The sequence below is a fragment of the Balaenoptera musculus genome, chromosome 8 (genome assembly GCF_009873245.2).
Source record: "Balaenoptera musculus isolate JJ_BM4_2016_0621 chromosome 8, mBalMus1.pri.v3, whole genome shotgun sequence".
In the NCBI taxonomy this organism is placed as follows: Eukaryota; Metazoa; Chordata; class Mammalia; order Artiodactyla; family Balaenopteridae; genus Balaenoptera; species Balaenoptera musculus.
In genome coordinates, this window is record NC_045792.1 from 82,524,533 (window position 1) to 82,548,124 (window position 23,592).

A 23,592-nucleotide genomic window follows, 5' to 3' on the forward strand; every position below is an offset into this window, starting at 1 on the left:
TCTGTTTCTTTTATCTCCATAATACTCTGTATTTTTTTCTCTATAGACTCAATTTCCTAGTATTCCTATCATTTCTAAACCTTTCCAGTTTGCCTTTTATAACACCTATTTCATATAAAACATACTCTAATATCTTTAAAACTTATTAAATAGTCTATTAAAATATTTAACGTTTAGTGAGGATTTACTGTGTGCTGGGCATCATGCTAAACCCTTGATGTATATTTTATCATTTAATTTCACAACAATCAGATGAGATGTCTATATTTCACAGAAGATGAAATTGACATTTTGAGAGAAGCCAAGTAACTTGCCCAGGGTCACACACCTAGTAGCTGAGATTTGCAATCAAGTTTCTCTGACAGTAAATCATCATTTTATGCTAAAACCTGATAACTCATCTTAAAAATTCTTTCTGGAGTGAGATTTATATCTTGGGCTATTCCTCCTTCTTTACCATCTGATTGCTGCCTATACTGACGTCCTAGTTATTTCTGTCGTTTATTAGAGACTATCATGATCTTCAGCCTCAGGAAGACATTGAACGTTGGCCAACAAGCTTTTGTATAACTCTAATCACCTCCTTTTCATTCTCAGTAACCTCAGTGGCCTTTTAAACTCTCTGGTCCTCAAACATCAGACAATACCACTTTCTCCCTCATTTTCTGGAATGACTTATTTCACACAGAAGTAAGAGTCTCATCATAAACAACTTCCCACCATCAAACCTCAAAACATAGCTCTATCCACAAATGGAAAGATGTGTTATACCTTCTCCTGTTTGAGAATAATCCTTTCACCTGTACTTTATTTTTTTTTCTTGAATTTTATTTTACTTATTTTTTTATACAGCAGGTTCTTATTAGTTATCTATTTTATACATATTAGTGTATATATATCAATACCAATATCCCAATTCAATTAGCTCTAGTAGTTTTCTGGTGGCATCTTTAGGATTCTCTATGTATAGCATCATGTCATCTGCAAACAGTGACAGTTTTACTTCTTCTTTTCCAATTTGTATTCTTTTTATTTCTTTTTCTTCTCTGATTGCCGTGGCTAGGACTTCCAAACCTATGTTGAATAATAGTGGCGAGAGTGAACATCCTTGTCTTGTTCCTGATCTTACAGGAAATGCTTTCAGTTTTTCACCATTGAGAATGATGTTTGCTGTGGGTTTGTCATATGTGGCCTTTATTATGTTGAGGTAGGTTCCCTCTATGCCCACTTTCTGGAGAGTTTTTATCATAAATGGGTGTTGAATTTTATCAAAAGCTATTTCTGCATCTATTGAGATGATCATATGGTTTTTATTCTTCAATTTGTTAATATAGTGTATCACATTGATTGATTTGTGTATGTTGAAGAATCCTTGCATCCCTGGGATAAATCCCACTTGATCATGGTGTATGATCCTTTTAATGTGTTGTTGGATTCTGTTTGCTAGTATTTTGTTGAGGATTTTTACATCAATATTCATCAGTGATATTGGTCTGTAATTTTCTTTTTTTGTAGTATCTTTGTCTGGTTTTGGTATCAGGGCGATGGTGGCCTCATAGAATGAGTTTGGGAGTGTTCCTTCCTCTGCCATTTTTTGGAAGAGTTTGAGAAGGATGGGTGTTAGCTCTTCTCTAAATGTTTGATAGAATTCACCTGTGAAGCCATCTGGTCCTGGACTTTTGTTTGTTGGAAGATTTTTAATCAGAGTTTCAATTTCATTACTTGTGATTGGTCTGTTCATATTTTCTATTTCTTCCTATTCAGTCTTGGAAGGTTATATCTTTCTAAGAATTTGTCCATTTCTTCCAGGTTGTCCATTTTATTGGCATAGAGTTGCTTGTAGTAGTCTCTTAGGATGCTTTGTATTTCTGCAGCATCCATTGTAACTTCTCCTTTTTCATTTCTAATTCTATTAATTTGAGTCCTATCCCTCTTTTTCTTGATGAGTCTGGCTAATGGTTTATCAATTTTGTTTATCTTCTCAAAGAACGAGCTTTTAGTTTTATTGATCTTTGCTATTGTTTTCTTTGTTTCTATTTCATTTATTTCTGCTCTGATCCTTATGATTTCTTTCCTTCTACTAACTTTGGGTTTTGTTCTTCTTTCTCTAGTTCCTTTAGGTGTAAGGTTAGATTATTTGAGATTTTTCTTGTTTCTTGAGGTAGGCTTGTATTGCTATAAACTTCCCTCTTAGAACTGCTTTTGCTGGATCCCATAGGTTTTGGATCGTCATGTTTTCGTTGTAATTTGTCTCTAGGTATATTTTGATTTCCTCTTTGATTTCCTCAGTGATCTCCTGGTTATTTAGTAACGTATTTTTTAGCCTCCATGTGTTTGTGTGTTTTACGTTTTTTTCCCTGTAATTGATTTCTAATCTCATAGTGTTGTGGTCAGAAAAGATGCTTGATATGATTTCAATTTTCTTAAATTTACTGAGGCTTGATTTGTGACTCAAGATGTGATCTATCCTGGAGAATGTTCCGTGTGCACTTGAAGAGAAAGCGTAATCTGCTGTTTTTGGATGGAATGTCCTACAGATATCAATTAAATCTATCTGGTCTATTGTGTCATTTAAAGCTTGTGTTTCCTTATTAATATTCTGTTTGGATGATCTGTCCATTGGTGTAAGTGAGGTGTTAAAGTGCCCCACTATTATTGTGTTACTGTCAATTTCCTCTTTTAGAGCTGTTAGCAGTTGCCTTATGCATTGAGGTGCTCCTATGTTGGGTGCATATATATTTATAATTGTTATATCTTCTTCTTGGGTTGATCCCTTGATCATTATGTAGTGTCCTTCCTTGTCTCTTGTAACATTCTTTATTTTAAAGTCTATTTTATCTGATATGAGTATTGCTACTCCAGCTTTCTTTTGATTTCCATTTGCATGGAATATCTTTTTCCATCCCCTGACTTTCAGTCTGTATGTGTCCTTAGGTCTGAAGTGGGTCTCTTGTAGACAGCCTATATATGGGTCTTGTTTTTGTATCCATTCAGTGAGCCTGTGTCTTTTGGTTGGAGTATTTAATCCATTCACATTTAAGGTAATTATTGATATGTACGTTCCTATTACCATTTTCTTAATTGTTATGGGTTTGTTTTTGTAGGTCCTCTTCTTCTCTGTGTTTCCCACTTAGAGAAGTTCCTTTAGCATTTGTTGTAGAGCTGGTTTGGTGGTGCTGAATTCTCTTAGCTTTCGCTTGTCTGTAAAGCTTTTGATTTCTCTGTCGAATCTGAATGCGATCCTTGCCAGGTAGAGTAATCTTGATTGAAGGTTCTTCCCTTTCATCACTTTAAGTATATCATGCCACTCCCTTCTGGCTTGTAGAGTTTCTGCTGAGAAATCAGCTGTTGACCTCATGGGAGTTCCCTTGTATGTTATTTGTCGTTTTTCCCTTGTTGCTTTCAATAATTTTTCTTTGTCTTTAATTTTTGCCAATTTGATTACTATGTATCTCGGCATGTTTCTCCTTGGGTTTATCCTTCCTGGGATTCTCTGTGGCTTCCTGGACTTGGGTGGCTATTTCCTTTCCCATGTTAGGGAAGTTTTCGACTATAATCTCTTCAAATATTTTCTCGGGTCCTTTCTCTCTCTCTTCTCCTTCTGAGACCCCTATAATGCGAATATTGTTGCCTTTAATGTTGTCCCAGAGGTCTCTTAAGCTGTCTTAATTTCTTTTCATTCTTTATTCTTTATTCTGTTCCGTGGCAGTGAATACCACCATTCTGTCTTCCAGGTCACTTATCCGTTCTTCTGCCTCAGTTATTCTGCTATAGATTCCTTCTAGTGTATTTTTCATTTCAGTTATTGTATTGTTCATCTCTTTCTGTTTGTTCTTTAATTTTTCTAGGTGTTTGGTCTTTAATTCTTCTAGGTCTTTGTTAAACATTTCTTGCATCTTATCAATCTTTGCCTCCATTCTTTTTCTGAGGTCCTGGATCATCTTCACTATCATTATTCTGAACTCTTTTTCTGGAAGGTTTCCTATCTCCACTTCATTTAGTTGTTTTTCTGGGGTTTTATCTTTTTCCTTCATCTGGTACATAGTCCTCTGTCTTTTCATTTTGTCTGTCTTTCTGTGAATGGGTTTTCATTGCACAGGCTACAGAACTGTAGTTCTTCTTGCTTCTGCTGTCTGCCCTCTGGTGGATGAGGCTATCTAAGAGGCTTGTGCAAGCTTACTGATGGGGGGGACTGGTAGTGGGTAGAGCTGGGTGTTGCTCTGGTGGGCAGAGCTCAGTAAAACTGTAATCCACTTGTCTGCTGATGGGTGGGCTGGGTTCCCTTCCTGTTGGTTGTTTGGCCTGAGGCGACCCAACACTGGAGCCTACCTGGCTCTTTGGTGGGGCTAATGGCGGACTCTGGGAGAGCTCACGCCAAAGAGTACTTCCCAGAACTTCTGCTGCCAGTATCCTTGTCCCCATGGTGAGCCACAGCTGCCCCCTGCCTCTGCAGGAGACCCTCCAACACTAGCAGGTAGGTCTGGCTCAATCTCCTATGGGGTCACTGCTCCTTCCCCTGGGTCCTGATGCACACATTACTTTGTGTGTGCCTTCCAAGAGTGGAGTCTCTGTTTCCCCCAGTCCTGTCAAAGTCCTGCAATCAAATCCCGCTATCGTTCAAAGTCTGATTCTCTAGGAGTTCCTCCTCCCGTTACTGGACCCCCAGGTTGGGAAGCCTGACGTGGGGCTCAGAACCTTCACTCCAGGGGGTGGACTTCTGTGGTATAAGTGTTCTCCAGTTTGTGAGTTACTCACCCAGCAGTTATGGGATTTGATTTTATTGTGATTGCACCCCTCCTACCATCTCATTGTGGCTTCTCCTTTGTCTTTGGTTGTGGAGTATCTTTTTTGGTGAGTTCCAGTGTCTTCCTGTCAATGATTGTTCAGCAGTTAGTTGTGATTCCAGTGCTCTCACAAGAGGGAGCGAGCGCACATTCCTGTACTCCACCATCTTGAAGCAAATCCCTCACCTGTACTTTAGATCTTTTCTCCTTCTACCTTTCCAAGTACCTGGCAATAGCAATTTTCTTTTCTCTTCTTATCATTACTATATTTATTAAGCTCTTTTCTATGTGTACTTGTTTTTCAAAGGAAAAAAATTCCACTCCCTTAACCCTACCTTCTCCAATCATTGCTTTTTCTCTTCCCTTTCATAGCCAAGCCTGTTGAATGATCTGTAACACTTCTTATATGTTTTAGTAATGTTTCAGTCATTGCTCAGTCTACTTCAGACACTACCACTTCACTGAAACCACCTTAGCTAGAGACACTGGAGACCTTCTCATTGCTAATCCCAGAGGTTACTTCTCAGTCCTAGTCCTTCTTCTTCTTTTTTTTATTGAAGTATAGCTGATTTACAATGTTGTGTTAGTTTCTGGTGTACAGCACAGTGGTCCATATATATATATGTATATATATATATATATATATATATTTTCCATTAAGGTTTATTACAGATTATTGAATATAGTCCCCTGTGCTATGCAGTAGGACCTGGTTGTTATCTATTTTATGTATAGTAGTTTGTATCTGCTAATCCCAAACTCCTAATTTATCCCTGCCCCCTCTTTCCCCTTTGGTAACCATAAGTTTGTTTTCTATGTCTGTGAGTCTGTTTCTGTTTTGTAAATAAGTTCATTTGTATCATATTTTAGATTCCACATACAAGTGATATCATGATATTTATCTTTCTCTTTCTGACTTACTTCACTTAGTACGATAATCTCTAGGTCCATCCCTCTTGCTGCAAATGGCATTATTTCATTGTTTGTTATAGCTGAATAGTATTCAATAGTATATCTATACTACATCTTCTTTATCCATTCATCTGTCGATGGACATTTAGGTTGCTTCCATGTCTTGGCTATTGTAAATAGTGCTGCTGTGAACATTGGGGTGCATCTTTTTGAACTGAGAGTTTTCTCTGGACATATGCCCAGGAGTGGGATTGCTGGATCATATGGCAACTCTATTTTTAGTTTTTAAAGGAACCTCCATACTGTTTTCCATAGTGGCTGTACCAATTTACATTCCCACCAATAGTGTAGGAGAGTCCCCTTTTCTCCATACCCTCTCCACCATTTATTATTTGTAGGCTTTTTAATGATGGCCATTCTGACCAGTGTGAGGTATTACCTCATTGTATTTTTGATGCACATTTCTCTAATAATTAGCAAAGTTGAGCATCTTTTCATGTGCCTGTTGACCATCTGTATGTCTTTGGAGAAATGTCTATTTAGGTCTTCTGCCCATTTTTCAATTGGGTTGTTTGGTTTTTTGTTGTTGTATGAGCTGTTTGTATATTTTGGAAATTAAGCCCTTGTCAGGCACATTGTTTGCAAATATTTTCTCCCATTCTGTAGGTTGTCTTTTCATTTTGTTTATGGTTTCCTTCACTGTGCAAAAGCTTGTAAGTTTGATTAGGTCCCATTTGTTTATTTTTGCTTTTATTTCTGTTGCCTTGGGAGACTGGCCTATGAAAATGCTGGTACAATTTATGTCAGAGAATGTTTTGCCTATGTTCTGTTCTAGGAGTCTTATGGTGTCATGTCTTATATTTAAGTCTTTAAGCCATTTTGAATTTATTTTTGTGTATGGTGTGAGGAAGTGTTCTAACTTCATTGGTTTACATGGGGCTATCCAGCTTTCCCAACACTGCTTGCTAAAGAGACTGTCTTTTCTCCATTGTATAGTCTTGCCTCCTTTGTTGAAGATTAATTGACTGTAGGTATGTGGGTTTATTTCTGAGCTCTCTATTCTATTCCATTGAATCATGTGTCTGTTTTTGTGCCAGTACCATGCTGTTTTGAGTACTATAGTTTTATAGTATTGTCTGAAGTCTGGGAAGGTTGTGCCTCCAGCTTTGTTCTTTTTCCTCAGGATTGCTTTGGCAATTCTTGGTCTTTTATGGTTCCATATAAATTTTAGGATTATTTGTTCTCATTCCATGAAAAATGTCATGGGTAATTTGATAGGGATCGCATTAAATCTGTAGATTACTTTGAGTAATATGACCATTTTAACAATATTAATTCTTCCAATTCAAGAACATGGGTTATCTCTCCATTTCTTTGAATCATCTTTAATTTCCTTTATCAATGTTTTATAGTTCTCAGCATATAGGTCTTTCACCTCCTTGGTCAGGTTTATTCCTCAGTTTTGTTTTTGTTTGTTTGTTTGTTTGTTTTTATGTAATTTTAAAAAGGATTGCCTTTTACTTTCCTTTTCTGATATTTCATTGTTAGTGTCAAGAAATGCAACAGATTTCTGTATGTTGATCTTGTATCCTGCTACCTTCTCAGGCCTCTTCCTTCTTGATCTCAGCAGCAATTGATGTAGTTAATCACTCTTTCCTTGAAGTACTCCCTTTCTTTGGATTCTGTTATAATATTCTGTTCTGGTTTTCCTTCTACCCCTCTGCTCATGTTTTTTTAGACTCCTTTGGCTCTACTTAAAATACTAACATCATATTCCATCTTCTAGTGCTGTATACTCTTGCCTGGGAGGTCTCAGTCCCTGCCATAACTAGAATAACCAGGAAAAACCTCATTTTATAAAAGTAATCAGTAATCTCTAGGCATTGCTACATATGTAGGGTACACAGAGAAATGAGGAGATCATATTCAACTTCCTATTCAACATTTTCTTTGGAATATCTTACACACACCTCAAAATCAGTATGTCTAGAGCTAAACTCACAGTCTGCCCTTATCTCCAAATTCTACCCCATTCCTTAAATCTGTCCCTCTTCCTCTTATCCCTGGATTATTCAACCTACCAAGTGACATATGCCGGAGACCTGAGTGATGTACTTGTCTCTCACACTCCACACACCCATTAATCATTAAATGCTGAAAGTTTTCAACCTTTTAAATATGTATTGAAAAACTCTGTCTACATCTCTCCATTATTGCTGCCACAACCCTAATTCAAACCGTAATCAACAACTCTCACTGAAATTATTATAACAGCTTCTTAAGTTGTCTCCAGTGTTCCCTTGCTTCAGTCCTTTTTCATACTGTAGCCTGAGTGAACTTTATGATATGAAAATCTGATCATGATCCTTGCTTAGGACATTTTTGTGCTCTCTATTGATCTTAACATAAGGTGCAAGCTCCTTAACTTGGGCTCTAAGGCCTTTAGTGATTTGCTTCTGCTGATTCACCTTAACCTTATCTCTTCTCATCTTCTCACCCCCTTCCTCAAGCTTTGTGTTTATCACCCTAAGCTTTTAATTCCATCAAAGTACCATTCTCTCACCTCTCTACAGAACTTTTCTTAAGTTCTTTCTTGCTGCATCTTTTTTCTTCTCTTTTCCTAACCCCTAATCATCTTTTAGGTCTCCACTTAAATATCTCTTCCAGAAAGTCATCCTTAACTGTTGCTTTCCTTCTCCTCATGCCCAATTAGTAGTATTCCTCTTATATAAATACTTCTGTAGTATTCTTTATTTACCTTCTCATGACACTTATACTTTATTGAAAAACCCTGATCACATATTTTATTCAGTAGACTGACTGTAAGCTCTGTGATCATGGGAACCATATAGGGATACAGTGAATGAATGAATGCATGAATAAATGAATGATATGAAAGCCTGGCTAAAAACAATTTATAGTGGTTAGGAATATGTAATCATGGAGTATTTTGAGCAATGAAGAGATACTATGAAGGAGGCACTGCAGGAATAATGTAAAAAACTTGAAGTGATAAAAATACTCATTGCCCTAATCTAAACATGAGGTGATGTTTGTTACTGTGCTCTTAAGACTTTAATCATAAATTTACTGTCAAATTTTGATAGGATAACAACACAAACTAACTTTTCTATTTCTACATTTCATTATGTATATTAGATTCTAAATGTTTAACTAGCTTTGCTTAGACTGCTGTGATTTGAAATATCATTTCCCTATATTTTCCCTCTTTTAACAAAACCCTTACAAGAGTGGTGATTTCTACTTCTGTGCCATATAATGTGTAGGAAATGAGGGAGAGACAGGAGGTAGTATGATCCCACGATTTTTGGCCAGAGAAAGTTTGGAGTTAGTACCATTAGGTGAAGTCAGGAAAGGAGGAGAATGAGCAGATATTGAGGTAGAGTAATGAATTCAGTTTAAACACAATGAATTTTCTGTTCCAAGTAGTTCTACCTAGTAGACAGTTGGATATTTGGGTATTAAATTTAGGCTAGAGAAAAATATTTGGGATTCCTCAATGTTATTTAACTAATGTTTTATTCAATGTATGTTTTAGTTGAAGTCATAGGCATGTATTAGAATGCCCAAGTTTATAGACCCTTGTGGATCCAGAGATGGAATTTTAGGGGGTCTCTTAATTTCCTCAAATTACGAGCAGATGTGTGTAGGACTGTGTATATTTTTAGACCAGCATATAAAACTTATATCAGCTTCTTAGAGTGGCCTTAGACTCCAAAAAAGACTCAGTACAACTAGAGTAAAAAGAAAAACAGGTCAAAATCTAAAGCCTAGGCACATCAGTGTTTAAGGCATAGATAATGGAAAATAAGCCCAGGAAAGAGGTTAAGACCATAGCTTCTGGAATCAGACTTCCTAGATTCAAATAATGGCTCTGCTATTTACTAGCTGTATCACCATAGGCAAGCTGCTTACATTCTCTCTAGTTTCCTTACCTATAAGACAGAGATTAATAACATTTGTAAGGTTATTATAAGGATTAAATGAGCTAATGCATGAGATGTGTGTTACACCATGTTTAGCATATAGTTAATGGTCAATAAATCACTTATTTGCTGTTTTTAATGTAATCTTGACTGTACTGGCCAGCCCCGCCAAACATGAGATTCTGCCTCTTTGAAGGGTTTTTCAGTGACAGATAGGGCCAGAATGAAGCAGAGCATCACCCCCAAAACCATGCTTACCACCTACATGGAAATCACCATAACTTCTTAGGCTACAAGCAGCTGGCTTGAATAGACCAGATCAGAGTGAGGATAGGGCCATCTCTCTACCTAAAGCAGACAGACAATTGTGTAAGTTGATCTCTGCCACTTTTCTTTTTCCCTGCTCTCCCAGTAATAGAACGAGGACTTGGAGTAAGAAGTATTTTAGAACTTTCCTTTCTTGTAGAACCCCTCTGCAGCACTGAGACCTTCAAGGTACAAGCCTTAGTTTGCACTGAAGGAGAGAGAAAGCTTTGCATTGAACGTTAAAGTTTTAAACTTAACTATTTCAAATTTTAATAACTGAAACTGGTGAGAAGATCATGGAATCCACTCTAGATGTCTTTAAGAGATGAGAAAAAGAAGTTTTGACATAGCATATTTGAAAGCAGTGACCAGAAAATAAACAAATAAAATTGTTTCATATTTGTATACCAAAGAGTTGAGAGCTCTATATAAACTGCTTACATATATAAAGAATGGCTAAAGAAACAGGAAAAATGGTAACAAGGAGTATCTTAAAAATGGGGGAGGGAGAGGGTAGTTCCAAAAAGAAAATTGTCCATAGCAATAGCTACAATAAACAAAAAAGATAAAGATTTAAAAGTGTCCCAGAAATTAGACAATTAGAAAGTCATTGGTGACTTTGAGACCAGTCTCAGTGGAATCATAAGGGCAGCTCATTTGGACTTTGATATTAAAGAAAAATTGATGTTCCTGTTGTTTCTATCCATTAGGCTTCATTCTACCCCTTGGGGGCATTAATGAACAAGTGTAATTCCATTTCCATATGACAGCCCATCAAATATTTGAAGCCAGCTATCTTGCATCCCTTGGGTCTGTTTTTCTTCAAGGAAAATATTCATTTCTCATGCTTTCAAGTCCCTTCACCATCCTGGTCACTCCATTCAGAAGATGCTTTAGTTTGTGTAAATCTCCAAATGAAATATATTGTTGTCAGTCTGGTCGAGTACCATGGAATAGAATAGGACAATCATCTCTCTCAACCTAGGAATTAGACTATTAATTCAGGCCAAAACTACATTTGCTTTTTGGCAGTTCTGTCACATGATTATCATTTTTGCATGCCCAGTGTTATGAGGATTCATTAAATAGATTAATTAAGTGCTTATTGTACAACTCAAAATTTTTTCACAGAATTAGTGATTTTCAGCTTGAAGAGCTTGAATTATTTTTTACTTTTTTTGCTAATCCCTCAATAGGTGATCTTCCTCCCACTAGTTTTTGCTGCCCCACAGGAATCTTTGAAAAAGTAGGGTTGATAAGTATTATAGCATGTGCGTGTGTGTGTGTGTGTGTGTGTGTGTGTGTGTGTGTGTATGATAGCACGAGTTTTCAGCCAAACTACAGTAGATCTGACTGATTTACAAGACAAGATAGATTTTTGTTTGTTGTTTTTCCCTTAATTAATTCTACAAATGTTTACTGTGTACTGTGTGCCCAGTACTAGCGATATAACAGTAAGATGCGTTCTCTGCCATGAGGAAATTTTAGCTTAGTGGGGAAATTTTGATAATGTGTATTAAATGCTAGTATAGGAGTTAACAGGATGCTCCAGGGCACTCTGATCATCTCACCCAGGCTTGAGGAAAGCTTCTCCAAAGATGGGGTTACCTAATCTGGGTCTGGGAGGATTTGAGGGAATTAGCTAGCCAAAGAGGTGAAGTAATCTATGCAAACGTCCTGAGTTAAGATGCAGCATGACTACTAGAGATAGTAATTTAAGATATGAGTGTAGATAAGATCAGTAGGGATTGTATGTATGTTAAAAAAAAAAAAAAAGTCAAAACCCTTACTCATTTAAGAAACTCCTGTGCAGCAACGAAGACCCAACACAGCCAAAAATAATAAATAAATAAATTTATTGAAAAAAGAAGTAGGTAAGAAAAGGGGAACTTTGCCATTTAGTTTAGTTGTCTTACCTCTTCATTAATGAGAAATCACTCAATATTTTTTGTTATCTACAAGTGAATATCCATAGTTTATGCAGTACTTATCTGTATATTTTATTCCCTTACTGAGTATTATAATACATGTCCTCAATTTTACAAATAATTATTTTTATTTTTCTAGTTAAATAGTTTAGGTTTACTTTTTTCTTTACTGGAAAGTTGTTAAATGACAATCATGTACATTTTAAAGGGAAAACAATAATCATGTACATTATTACAACAAGTATTTTTATTTTTGCACATTAAACCCTCCTCTTTGGCCACAACCATGCAGAGCCTGTAGACCATGCTAAAGGATTTAGTTCTTTCTGCAAGGAGCAATGAGAAAACACTGAAAGGTTTTAAGTAGGGAAGTGACATGATCAGGTTTGTATTTTGAAAAGCTCACTGCTAAATTGAAGGAGGATTTGAGTGGATGCAAAGAAGTAAGAGGAAATTGCAATCATCTAGGAAAGAGTTGTTGGTAGCAAAGCTAGGGGAGAGACATTGTCGTGGAGCGAAGTGAACAATTCCAAAAATACTTTGAAAATAAATTTAACAGGATTTTAGGCATGGGGAGAAGGGTGTATTGGTGAGGGGGGGCAGGAAGAGGTATTAAGAATAAATCCTAATTTTCTAAAAACAGAAGGAGGACCACATTTGATGGTAGAAAATAATGAGTTTCTGAGTTCTGCCTTGGACATGTGGGAGTTGAGGCACTTTCGTGCTTCTGTATTTAATAGTAACAAAAGCCTGAAAGTGGCATGAAAAGTCCATAGTGGGGGAATGACTAAGTATTGTAAATTATGGTACATAAATTTACTGGAGTATTATGCACTCTTAAACATCATAGTTACAAGACTGTGACTCATGTGAGATTAAGAGAAAAAAGTTGGATACAAAATTCAGTAATAATTGTAACCATCCTACTGTATAGCACAGGGAACTATATTCAATATCCTGTGATAAGCCATAATGGAAAAGAATTTTAAAAAGAATGTATATATGTATAACTGAATCACTTTGCTGTACAGCAGAAATTAATACAACATTGTAAATCAGCTCTACTTCAATAAAATACTAAACTGGAAGGAAATCCAAAAAAGAGGGGATATATGTATAGCTGATTCACTTTGCTGTACAGTAGGAACTAACACAACATTGTAAAGCAACTATACTCCAATAAAAATTAATTGAAAAAAAATATATATATATAAAAACAGAAAAAAATGGATGAGGTACTCACATGGAAAATAATAATTGTAACCATATGAGAAAATATCTACAGAAAAAGTGCTAAAAGGAAATACAACAAATTTTAGCAATAATTCTATGTGTGTGATGGATGGCAGGTGAATTTCTAAAAATTAAAATTTTCCATGTTGTAAAAATATCAACCTCAGAAGTTAAAATTTTTACTATCAGATTTGTTTCTTACATCATTGATTTATAATGACCTTGGTTTGTATGGTTGCTTTTGTAAGCTGATTTAATAGTAATTATTTAAGATAAAATCAATTCTTTTTTTAAACATGACTTTCTATTTCTAAAGTTTAACAGAGACAAATTCTTAGTTATATAAAATGAGTATTTTTTCCAGTGACATAGCTGTAATGATCCATAGGCAGTGCTGGTCATCTCATCCACTTGTCTCTGCTGGCTTTTCCATCTGTTGACTGTAAACCATGCGGAGGTGTTGAAAGCATTTTTCTTTTTCTTTGCGCACAAAAACTTTCATAAAATGCTCCTAAATCCTAATCAAGCCCATTTTGTGTCTTTTAGACTTATAGATTTTAACTTTGTGGTAGATAGTGTTAAAGAACTGGCTATGTTCTTTAATATATAAAATTAATCTTCATGTAAATCTACTATACTTTTGATCTTGGATTTGCTCTAATATTGTGTGCTGAAAAGGTTTACATACAAACTACCACATGGTATTTTAGTTACGCCATAGGAAATTGTTTTCATAAACCACCTTTACTGAATTATAATTTACATACAATAAAATAGACCCATTTTAAGTATATATTTTAGTGAGTTTTTACAAATGTATATACTCATGTAATCACCACAACAATCAAGATATAAAACATTTCCATCATCACCCCCAAACATCCTCATGCCCAAAATGTTTCCTGGCCCCCAAGCACCTAACATCTTTCTATCACTAGAGTTTAGCTCTGCTTTCTTTAGAATACCACATGAAGGCAATCTTACCATACACACTTTTTGTGTCTGGCTTTTTTCACTTAGCTTAGTGTTTTTGAGATTCATCTATGTCGTTATATATCAGTAGTCCGTTTATTATATATATCAGTAGTCCGTTTATTTTGTTGTTGAGTATTATTTCATTTATGAATGTACCATTTGTTTCTCCATTCACTGGTTGATGGACATTTAAGTTATTTCCAGGTTTTTGTCTGTTACAAAAAAAACTGTCCAAGATATATGTATTGCAAGTATTTTCTCTCTGTAGCTTGCCTTTTCATCTTCTTATTTGTGTCTTTTCAAAAGAAAATATTTAAAATTTTTATGCACTTCAAGTTATCCATTTTTTTTCTATTGTGGCACATGCTTTCCTGTCTTATTTAAGAAATATTTGTCTACTCCAAGGTTACAAAATTTTTCCCTGTTTTTTTCTAATAATTTTATTGTTTCACCTTCTATATTTAGTTTTGTGATTCATTTCAGCATAATATTTGAGTAGTAGTATGAGATAAGATTGAAATTTTCTTGTTTGCTTGTTTTTGCTTTTTTTTTCCAATTGAAGTATAGTTGATTTTCAATGTTGTGTTAGTTTCAGTTGTACAGCAAAGTGATTCAGATATATATATGTATACATACTTTTTCAGATTCTTTTCCATTATAGGTTATTACAAGATATTGAATATAGTTTCCTGTGCTATACAGTAGGTCCTTGTTGTTTATCTATTTTATATATAGTAGTGTGTATCTGTTAATCCCAAACTCCTAATTTATCCCTCTTCCCCCCGCTGCAAATTTTTTTTGTTTTTTGATTGAGTGTAGTATGAGGTAAGATTGAGGTTTTTGTTGTTTTTTGCATATGGGTATCCAGTTATTCCAGGACCATTTGTTGAAAAAGAATTATTTCTCCACCTTTGTCAAGAATCGGTTATGTGGGTTTATTTCTGGTCTCTCTATTCTTTTACATTGATCTAAATTTATAGCCTTTGGTCAAATCTATATTGCCTGGATTGTTGCAGCTTTATAATAAGTCTTAAAATCAGATGGTATGTCCTCCAACTGTGTTCTTTTTCAAATTCATTTGGTTACCTAGGACCTTTGGATTTCTATGTAAATTTAGAATTAGCTTGTCAGTTTCTCTAAAAAGCTTACTGGGGCTTACATTGACATTCCATTAAATGTATAGATTAATTTGGAAAGATTTGAGTCTTCCATCCCATGACCATGATATATCACTCCATTTATTTAGGTTTTTTTATACTTTCAGAATGTTTTATACTTTTCAAATCGGAGCTAGTTCATGCACATATTTTGTTAAATTCATTCAAAATATTTCATGTTTTTGGAATCAATTAAAGTTGAATTTATAAAATTTTAGTTTCTAATGTTTGTTACTAGTTTGTAGAGGTACAGTGATTTTTATGTATTGACTTTACATGCTACAACCCTGATAGCCTTGGCTTGTTAGTCCTACTAGCTTTTTGGTAGATTGCTTAAGATTTCCTACATATGTGATAATGTTTGCAAATAAAGACTGTTTTATGTCATCTTTTCCAATCTGTATGCCTTTCATTTCTTTTTCATGGTTTATTATATGCTTCAGACCTTCTGAGCAATATTGATTACAAGTGGTGAGAGTGGATATACTTTCTTTGTTCCTAATGACAGGAAGAAAGCATTCCATCTTATCATTCTGTTACCTGTAAGTTTATTATAGATACCATTTATCAGGTTGCAGAGGTTTCATTTTATTCCTAATTTGCCAGGAGTTTGTATTATGAATTACTGTTGAATTTTGTCAAATTTTTTTTGTGTCTATTGAAATGATCATATGGTTTTACTTTTTTAATATGTCATCATTGTACAGTGATTTTTAAAATAAAAAACCAACTTGGCATTTCTGTGATAAACCCCACTTAATCATAGTATATCATATTATTCTTTCTTATATACTAATGAGTTTTGGTTGGATATTTTAGAAATTATTTTCATAAATGTTCATGAGGCATATTAGTCTGTAACTTTCTTTCCCTGTGATGTCTTGGCCTAGTTTTGGTATCAGAGTAATTATGGCATTATAAAATGAGTTCTGAAATATTTCTTTCCAATTTTTCCTTTTTTCTGAAAGATTACTTGTAAGATTGGTATAATTTCATCCTTAAATGGGCTATTTTTTCTTTCAGTTTTATTGAGATATAATTGACATACAGCACTGTATAAGTTTAAGGTGTACAGCACAATCATTAGACTTAATACATCATGAAATGATTAGCACAATAAGTTTAGTGGACATTCATGATTTCATGTAGATACGAAATTAAAGTAAAAGAAAAAAATTTTTTTCCTTGTGATGAGAACTCGTAGGATTTACTCTCTTAACAATTTTCATATATAACATACAGCAGTGTTGATATTATTTATCATGTTGTAAGTTACATCCCCAGTACTTATTTATCTTATAACTAGAATTTTGAAGCTTTTGACTGCCTTCATCCAATTCCCCCTACCCCTACTCTCCACCTCTGGTAACCACAAATCTAACACTAAGTGTTTAATTCTTGTGACATGAAAGAAATGAGGTGTGAGTTTACAACTGGTTGGTAGGGAATATGGCCATTTTAGAGGTGCAGTACCTGAGAAAATCTTAGTAAAGGAAAAAACCAAATCTCTGATTTTTTAATATAATCATACATAACCTTCTAAATTTTATGGATATCAGAGGTGGTGTAGTAGATGGAGAATGATTTTGGAATCAGAAAGACTATTAAAAGTACCTACTTCCCATTGACTATCTAGATAAGTATTTTAGCCTATCTAACTGTACCTTAGGGAGACATAGTTATTGCCCCGCCTCATAGACTTGTTTTAAGGAGAAAAGAATATAAAAACATCCTACCTAAATATCCTAGTATATGGTAGGATTCTGACTATAATTTTTTTCTTTCTTACAGAAGAGGATAAATATAATATTTATTCTCCTTTGCTCTTCAAGTATTTCCTGGCAGAAGGAATTGTCACTGGACATACTTTGTTAGTTGCATCTGCAAAGGAAGACCCTGCTGACATTTTACAGGTATAGAGTATACTAATTCAATATTGCATTTTAAATATTTCACAAAAAAATATTGTTTATATATATGTAAATAAGATATGTATTTGTATGTGTACAAACTATATTTAAATACATTAATGGGACCACACATGTATTTTTTTCTCTTAAAGAGAAGTATCAAATTTATTTGAACATATAATCTCATTTTAAAATTAGTTCTTGGACAGTTTTTTTAACTTAAAATTTATGTCACAGTGAGGAAATATTAATAAGCTATTTAAAACTGACAGTAAACAAAATTACTATTAAGTAATGATTTGAGCACTTTATAAACTATTAAAAAATCTGGGTAAAGAAAAACAACTGCAGGGCTTCCCTGGTGGCGCAGTGGTTGAGAATCTGCCTGCCAATGCAGGGGACACGGGTTCGAGCCCTGGTCTGGGAAGATCCCACATGCCACGGAGCAACTGGACCCGTGAGCCACAATTACTGAGCCTGCGCGTCTGGAGCCTGTGCTCTGCAACAAGAGAGGCCGCGATGGTGAGAGGCCCGCGCACCGCGATGAAGAGTGGTCCCCACTTGCCACAACTAGAGAAAGCCCTCGCACAGAAACGAAGACCCAACACAGTCATAAAGAAAGAAAGAAAGAAAGAAAGAACGTGAATTTCTAAAAAAAAAAAAAAGAAAAAGAAAAACAACTGCAGAATATTGTCAGATATTATATTACCAGTATTCCAAAGGTGTAAGTCAGAAGAAAGAGAAATTAGAAGTACTCATTTATTAAAATTATTTTGGTTTGAGAATGCCAGAAAGTATTCCCTTCCAAGAAATAAGCAATAATACTAAAATATGTGCTTGAAATAGTATATCTTTTTTATGCCAAACCATACTTTTCACCTCAGAGAAGACAATTCTGACTTTTAGAATGCTTAATTTCTTTGTACAGAACAGGAACTCACTTTTAAGCCATTATTTGATTAGATTCATAATCTAAAGTCATTTTCTCTCAGAGGATGTTTTCATTTCACTGTATAGTTTGCAAAATGACTAAGTCATTTATAAAAAATTTGTAGAATAATAAATACTAATTTACAATAACTATCAACAGATACCAACAAATATCTACACCCACACATAAAAATTACTATAATACTGAGGTCAAAACTAACATGATTCTTTCATATGGGTCAGACTTTGTTTATTAAATTTTAAAAAGTCCAAAAAGAAAACCTTTGTATAATTTTCCAAATGATTTCCTTCTGGTTGAAGAGCCTGTTTTCCTTTATTCTTATTTCTGCTATTAATCTTTTGTAATATTTTCTTGATGTTTTTGTTTTTTCTTTTGTTCCTTTTCCCTGGCCTTAATCATTTTGGTCAGTTTCTGAACAGTACTGTGCTTGCTAGAAGCAGTGGAGTAAAGGCCAAAATCATTGTTGTAAAGAAGCTATATAGGTTCTTCACAGCCTATTCCACAGCATACCGAGCCTAAGATTTTTTATCAGACATCTTTATAGCCATATAGGAAATGTTCGCCAAGCCATAGGCAGGAAGGCCTATATATGCTTTTTTAAATAAAGTGTTTTATTTTTCCTTCTTCCCTCCTCCAACCTAGGTAACTGATGTTAAAGCCTATACTATACTTCCACATCTTGCCTTAGAGAACTACATTTTTTTATTTGAAAACTAATCCCTGAGGCTTTTCTTAGGTACCTTGATCTGTACAAGTTAGTACTAAAAAAATTTCAGTGTACTTTACATGTCCTTCTTTGGATTATGTGAAGGATTTTGAAATTATAAAAGAAATATTATCTTTTCATCAGTGTTTCTTAAAATAGCTAGTCATATATGCAAGTAATTAGATTCTGCAAACCTTTATTCATAGAGCAGTTTTATAATGTAGTAGAAAAATATAAAACTAGAGTCAAAAAACATAGACTCTTATTAAATTTGTCCTTATGACCAAAATAGATTAATAAGGACCAGACTAGTCATCATGCCTGAAACAACTAAAAAACAGGACAAAATATATGAAACAACTGTCTTCAAAACTTTGATCATCACACGATAAAGGACAGTGATTCCTGAGTTATGCAAAATAAACAAGGTAAGTCCTATAACTTCCCTAGCCTCCTGCATGCAAAGTGTCCAGGCCATAGTGCAGGGAGGAGGAACCCAGGATAAGACAATCTTAGGAGACAGAGCTAGGAATGTGGAATTACAGCCTTGTTATTGTCTTCATCTGGAGCCAAGTATGGTTTAAGGAGATATGTATGGGTGCCAAGTAAGCAAGGGGTGGACTTGTGAAAGTTAATTCTATGTGTCAATTTGACCAAGCCACAGGGTGCCCAGAAATTTGATCAGACATTATTCTGAGTGTTTCTGTGAAGGTATTTTGGGATGAAATTAACATTTAAATTGGTAGACTGAGTAAAGCAGATTGCCCTCTCTAATGTGGGTGGGTCTCATCTAGTCAGTTGAAGGCCTAAATAGAACAAAATGGCTAACCCTCCCCCGTATAAGAAAGAATTCTTCCTACTGGACTGCCTTTGAACTTGGACATCAACTTTTTCTTGCCCTTGGATTCAAACTGAAACATCAGCTCTTCCTGAGTCTCAAGTCTGCTATCCTTTGGATTAGAATTACACCATTAGTTTTCCGTTTGGACAAAAACTACACCATCGGCTCTCCTGAGTTTCCAGCTAGCTTGCTGTGCATATCTGGGGACCTGTCAGCCTCCATAATCATATGAGCCAATTCCTTATAGTAAATTTTATTAGAGGGAGATGTATGTATATGTGTACATATATTTATGTATATGTGTGTGTGTGTATATACACACACACACAGACACACATCCTGTTCATACAATTTCTCTAGAGAACTCTGACTAATACAATTTTACTGAAAATACAAAGATTACATTTAAAACCAAAGAAGGCATTTCACATTTATTTATTAACCTACATTGAACAATTATCACTCACATCCTATATCTTGGCCAGTTTTCCAGATAGTAAAGTACAGTGATCTTCCTACCTTTTTTGCGCTCATACTTCTAAAAATATTTTTTTTAATTATGTATCCTCTTGTATACTAAGTTATGTAAAAATTTTCATTATGAGATTATTTAGTTGCAAAGATGTTATTGTAAATATTGCCTTTTTTAGTTGAAGACTTTTACGTCAGTCTTATAAGTGTATCCAACTCAATCTGAATAATAGCAATTTGATGTCAGTACCATTATTTTTAGAAGTATATACATAAGCAAGCTCTTCTTTAACAGCTGGAAATTTTACATCAATCATTTTTTCCTTGAATTCATATTTTCTATTTCACTCACTCCTCATGGAGTTTTGTCAGAATGTAGTACATTTTATGTTCAACATTTTTATTAATAACCTTATGATAGTTTTTCTGTAACTTCATATTTAAATTTATTTTAAACTTTTTGTCTCAAAAGACTTTAAGTGTTAAACACATTTCTTCTTATTTCAGTTGCCATTACAATTATTGTTGCATACAGTGTATCAATAGACATAAAAATGTTCACACTACATTGCTTCATTAGGACATATTGCGTGAATATTGCTAGAATGGGATGGGATTCAGCATCAACTCTATTCATATTTTTCACTTTTGCAGATGTGAGCTGTTCATAGTTAAATAAATAGAGTTGTGTTATTGTAATATCCCTCAAATTATTTTTTCACTTTTTCTGAGTAATACACAAAAAGAAATCACACGGTATCTGTCAACATAAATTACTTTAAATTATTTGTCTAGTCTATTAGGTCCACCTAAAATTTTGCTGAAAACAATGAAAAAAGGATAATTTCCCCAGTCATTAGAACATTCACATTTTCTATACCAAATAGATATTTTAAGTTGTCTTTTTGTTTGGTACTGCAGAGATGTTTACTCCTGGGACAATGAGAAGTAAACCTTTCACTCATAAAGTGAGAAAGGTTGATTTGGAAGGGGATTGGAAAAGGGGAACTTGCACTTCTATCACTGGCACATTCTCTAAGAGGTCATTTTTCACTAGAGTATTTGTTAAAGTTGAAGATCAAAGAATTGATTTCCTTAAAACTCTCATGATCATGTACCTCTTTCAAAGTCTTCATTTAACCCAGGTTTAAAGACTCCCAGTTTTTGACAGTTAAAAGGGGTGGAAACAAGTCATCTTACCTGATCCAGATCAGCTTTTCTAAGTTTAGACTACCATATGCCCAATATGATTAAATTCAAATATTGATGTAGCCCAGTGAACCTGTATTTAGTCATCCCCAATATACACTAATCTATTCTAGTTAGTATAATGCTAATTATCATTTATTTCACATCAATATGAAAAAAAGTATATTATGTTTAGATTTCAAAAATGTAGGAATAACTTTTAAGTTACAGCTGCTCTTTAAAATATCTAAATGAAGGTTATCTCAGGCAAAATAGTTAAATCAGCATATTGGACTTAACATTTCTTTTATGAAAATTATTCCTCTGTAATGTCACATTCCATGTAAATGCAGACTGTCTTATTAGAAGAAAAGAAACCATTAGTGATAATTTTCTGTTATGTTAAATAATATTTTAAAGATGATTATTTGAAATAAATTCTCATTGATTGATATATCTCTGGATTTTTTTCTTTATAAGAAGTACTGTTGGTTTCAGTGTTGACAGATATTTTACTTGGCTTTCCCATATTTGAATTTTCACTATTACTGAGATGCAGTTTATAACAACATGCTAATTAATCTCCTGGAACTTAAATTCATCTTATATTTCAAGGGAAATAAATGTTAAAATGGTATGACCATTTATTTTTAATGTCTTAAAAGTTTCTCTTGCTCTAGCCTAGCATAGGTGTTTTTAACTGAAGAATGTATTCTAGTGTCATCAGATCTATTTTACTTTTTCTTGTGCACTTAGAATGTATTATCAAAGACATTATAATTACTCCACAAAAACCTAATCGTCTTAAGCATTAGATTTACTTAATATAACATTGCAGATTTGATGCTGCATTTTCAAAGTTATCTCATTCTTCTATTTATAATGAGTAGCCTAGAACAAGTTGTTTTTATTTGAATAGCAAGTTTGTTTTACATGACAATTGAATATTTATCAATAACGTACTCAGTGAAGTTAAATATTAAATTAATTATAAATTTGAGTGTGTGATCCTCAGGAAAAATTTATCTTCTTTGATTTTAATGCCATTATTTACTTTTAACTAAAATCACTTGTATAGATGAGTAATGAAATTGTTAAAGGCTGTATATGCTAAATAACATGCACACATAACATTTCCCTACATTAAAAAACTTATTTAGTGATTCATTTTTAAACTATTTCAATTTTGATTATGTTCTTGTATTTCATGCACCTCTACTCTGAAGATATATCTAGTTTTTGAGTTAATAGAATCTTCACTCATCAGTAATGTTTCTTTTCTTTTTTTAAAAAATAATTTTAAAAACGTTCATTTGATGGGGAAATACTGCTTTGTTGCACATTTCTTTGTTTACAGCAAAGCAGAATATTTTCCCCTATGGTTGTTAGCCTTCTGCATTTTTCTTGTTTTTCATAGTAGGTTTTTGTCTCTGTCCATTTTTTTTCTCATTGCTCTGTATGAGCTCTTTACATATTATAGTTAATGTCCCTGGATCATATACAAGGATCTTTGTTTTGCACATTCTCAGGATCTAAGTCCCTGAAGTTACAAGGTTGCACTGGAAAACCAAATTTGCCAAAACATAAAAATAGCCCTCCTATAAATTTTGGGCTGCCCTCCTAAAAATTTTGCCCCTCTGCCCACATCCCTCACATGTAACACTAGTGTATTTTTTCACCCTTCATCATTAGATTTGTGGGTTGATCTGTTCCTGTTAGCCATATGTTAAATATTCTTGAGTATAATGCAAACAATTTCAAAATTTGCCAAAGATGCAAAATTTCCTGAGGTTGATCAAAGTGACTGGAGAATTGCTTGAATCCCATGCAAGGCTACTGGCTAATGAGAATGTAGAAGGATTCAGCCAGTTAAGAAAGCAATGTTTCTTAAATTCTTAATCTTATCATCTTATATTCCTTACATGTTTAATATGTAACAGTAAAACAATATTTGACTTAAAAGAATAATATGCCATTCTCATTTTTCTATAAGGAAGTACAAAAAGTATTGTTTTTAATATATACAATGTGTTTAATGTTTAGTGTTCACACATTTAAAACAGACTGGATGAGAAAATTATGGCTGATAAAAATTTCAGTTATGTATATTCTTCATAATACCAGTACATAGACAAAGTTTTTAACATCTCTGAGAAAAATGAACAAAATACTTTTGAAGTTTAAAGTGAGATGTTGAATACTAATATAGAGAAGTAGAATTTCTGCACCTATAAGAGTAGGTATAGATATTATGTATTTTCTACATGATGTTCAGTTGCGAT

At 34.1% G+C, this 23,592-nt stretch overlaps 1 protein-coding gene across 3 annotated transcripts in view; it reads left to right on the plus strand.

Annotated features, from left to right (window-relative positions):
• ELP4 (elongator acetyltransferase complex subunit 4) overlaps nucleotides 1–23,592 on the plus strand; it is a 226,676-nt gene that overhangs the window by 12,091 nt on the left and 190,993 nt on the right. For 2 of the 3 annotated variants that reach the window (XM_036860381.1, XM_036860383.1), the window contains exon 3: nucleotides 17,034–17,155. In XM_036860381.1, the coding sequence (XP_036716276.1) occupies nucleotides 17,034–17,155 (122 nt within the window). The remainder of the gene's footprint in view (nucleotides 1–17,033; nucleotides 17,156–23,592) is intronic. The other variant, XM_036860382.1, reaches the window with a different exon arrangement.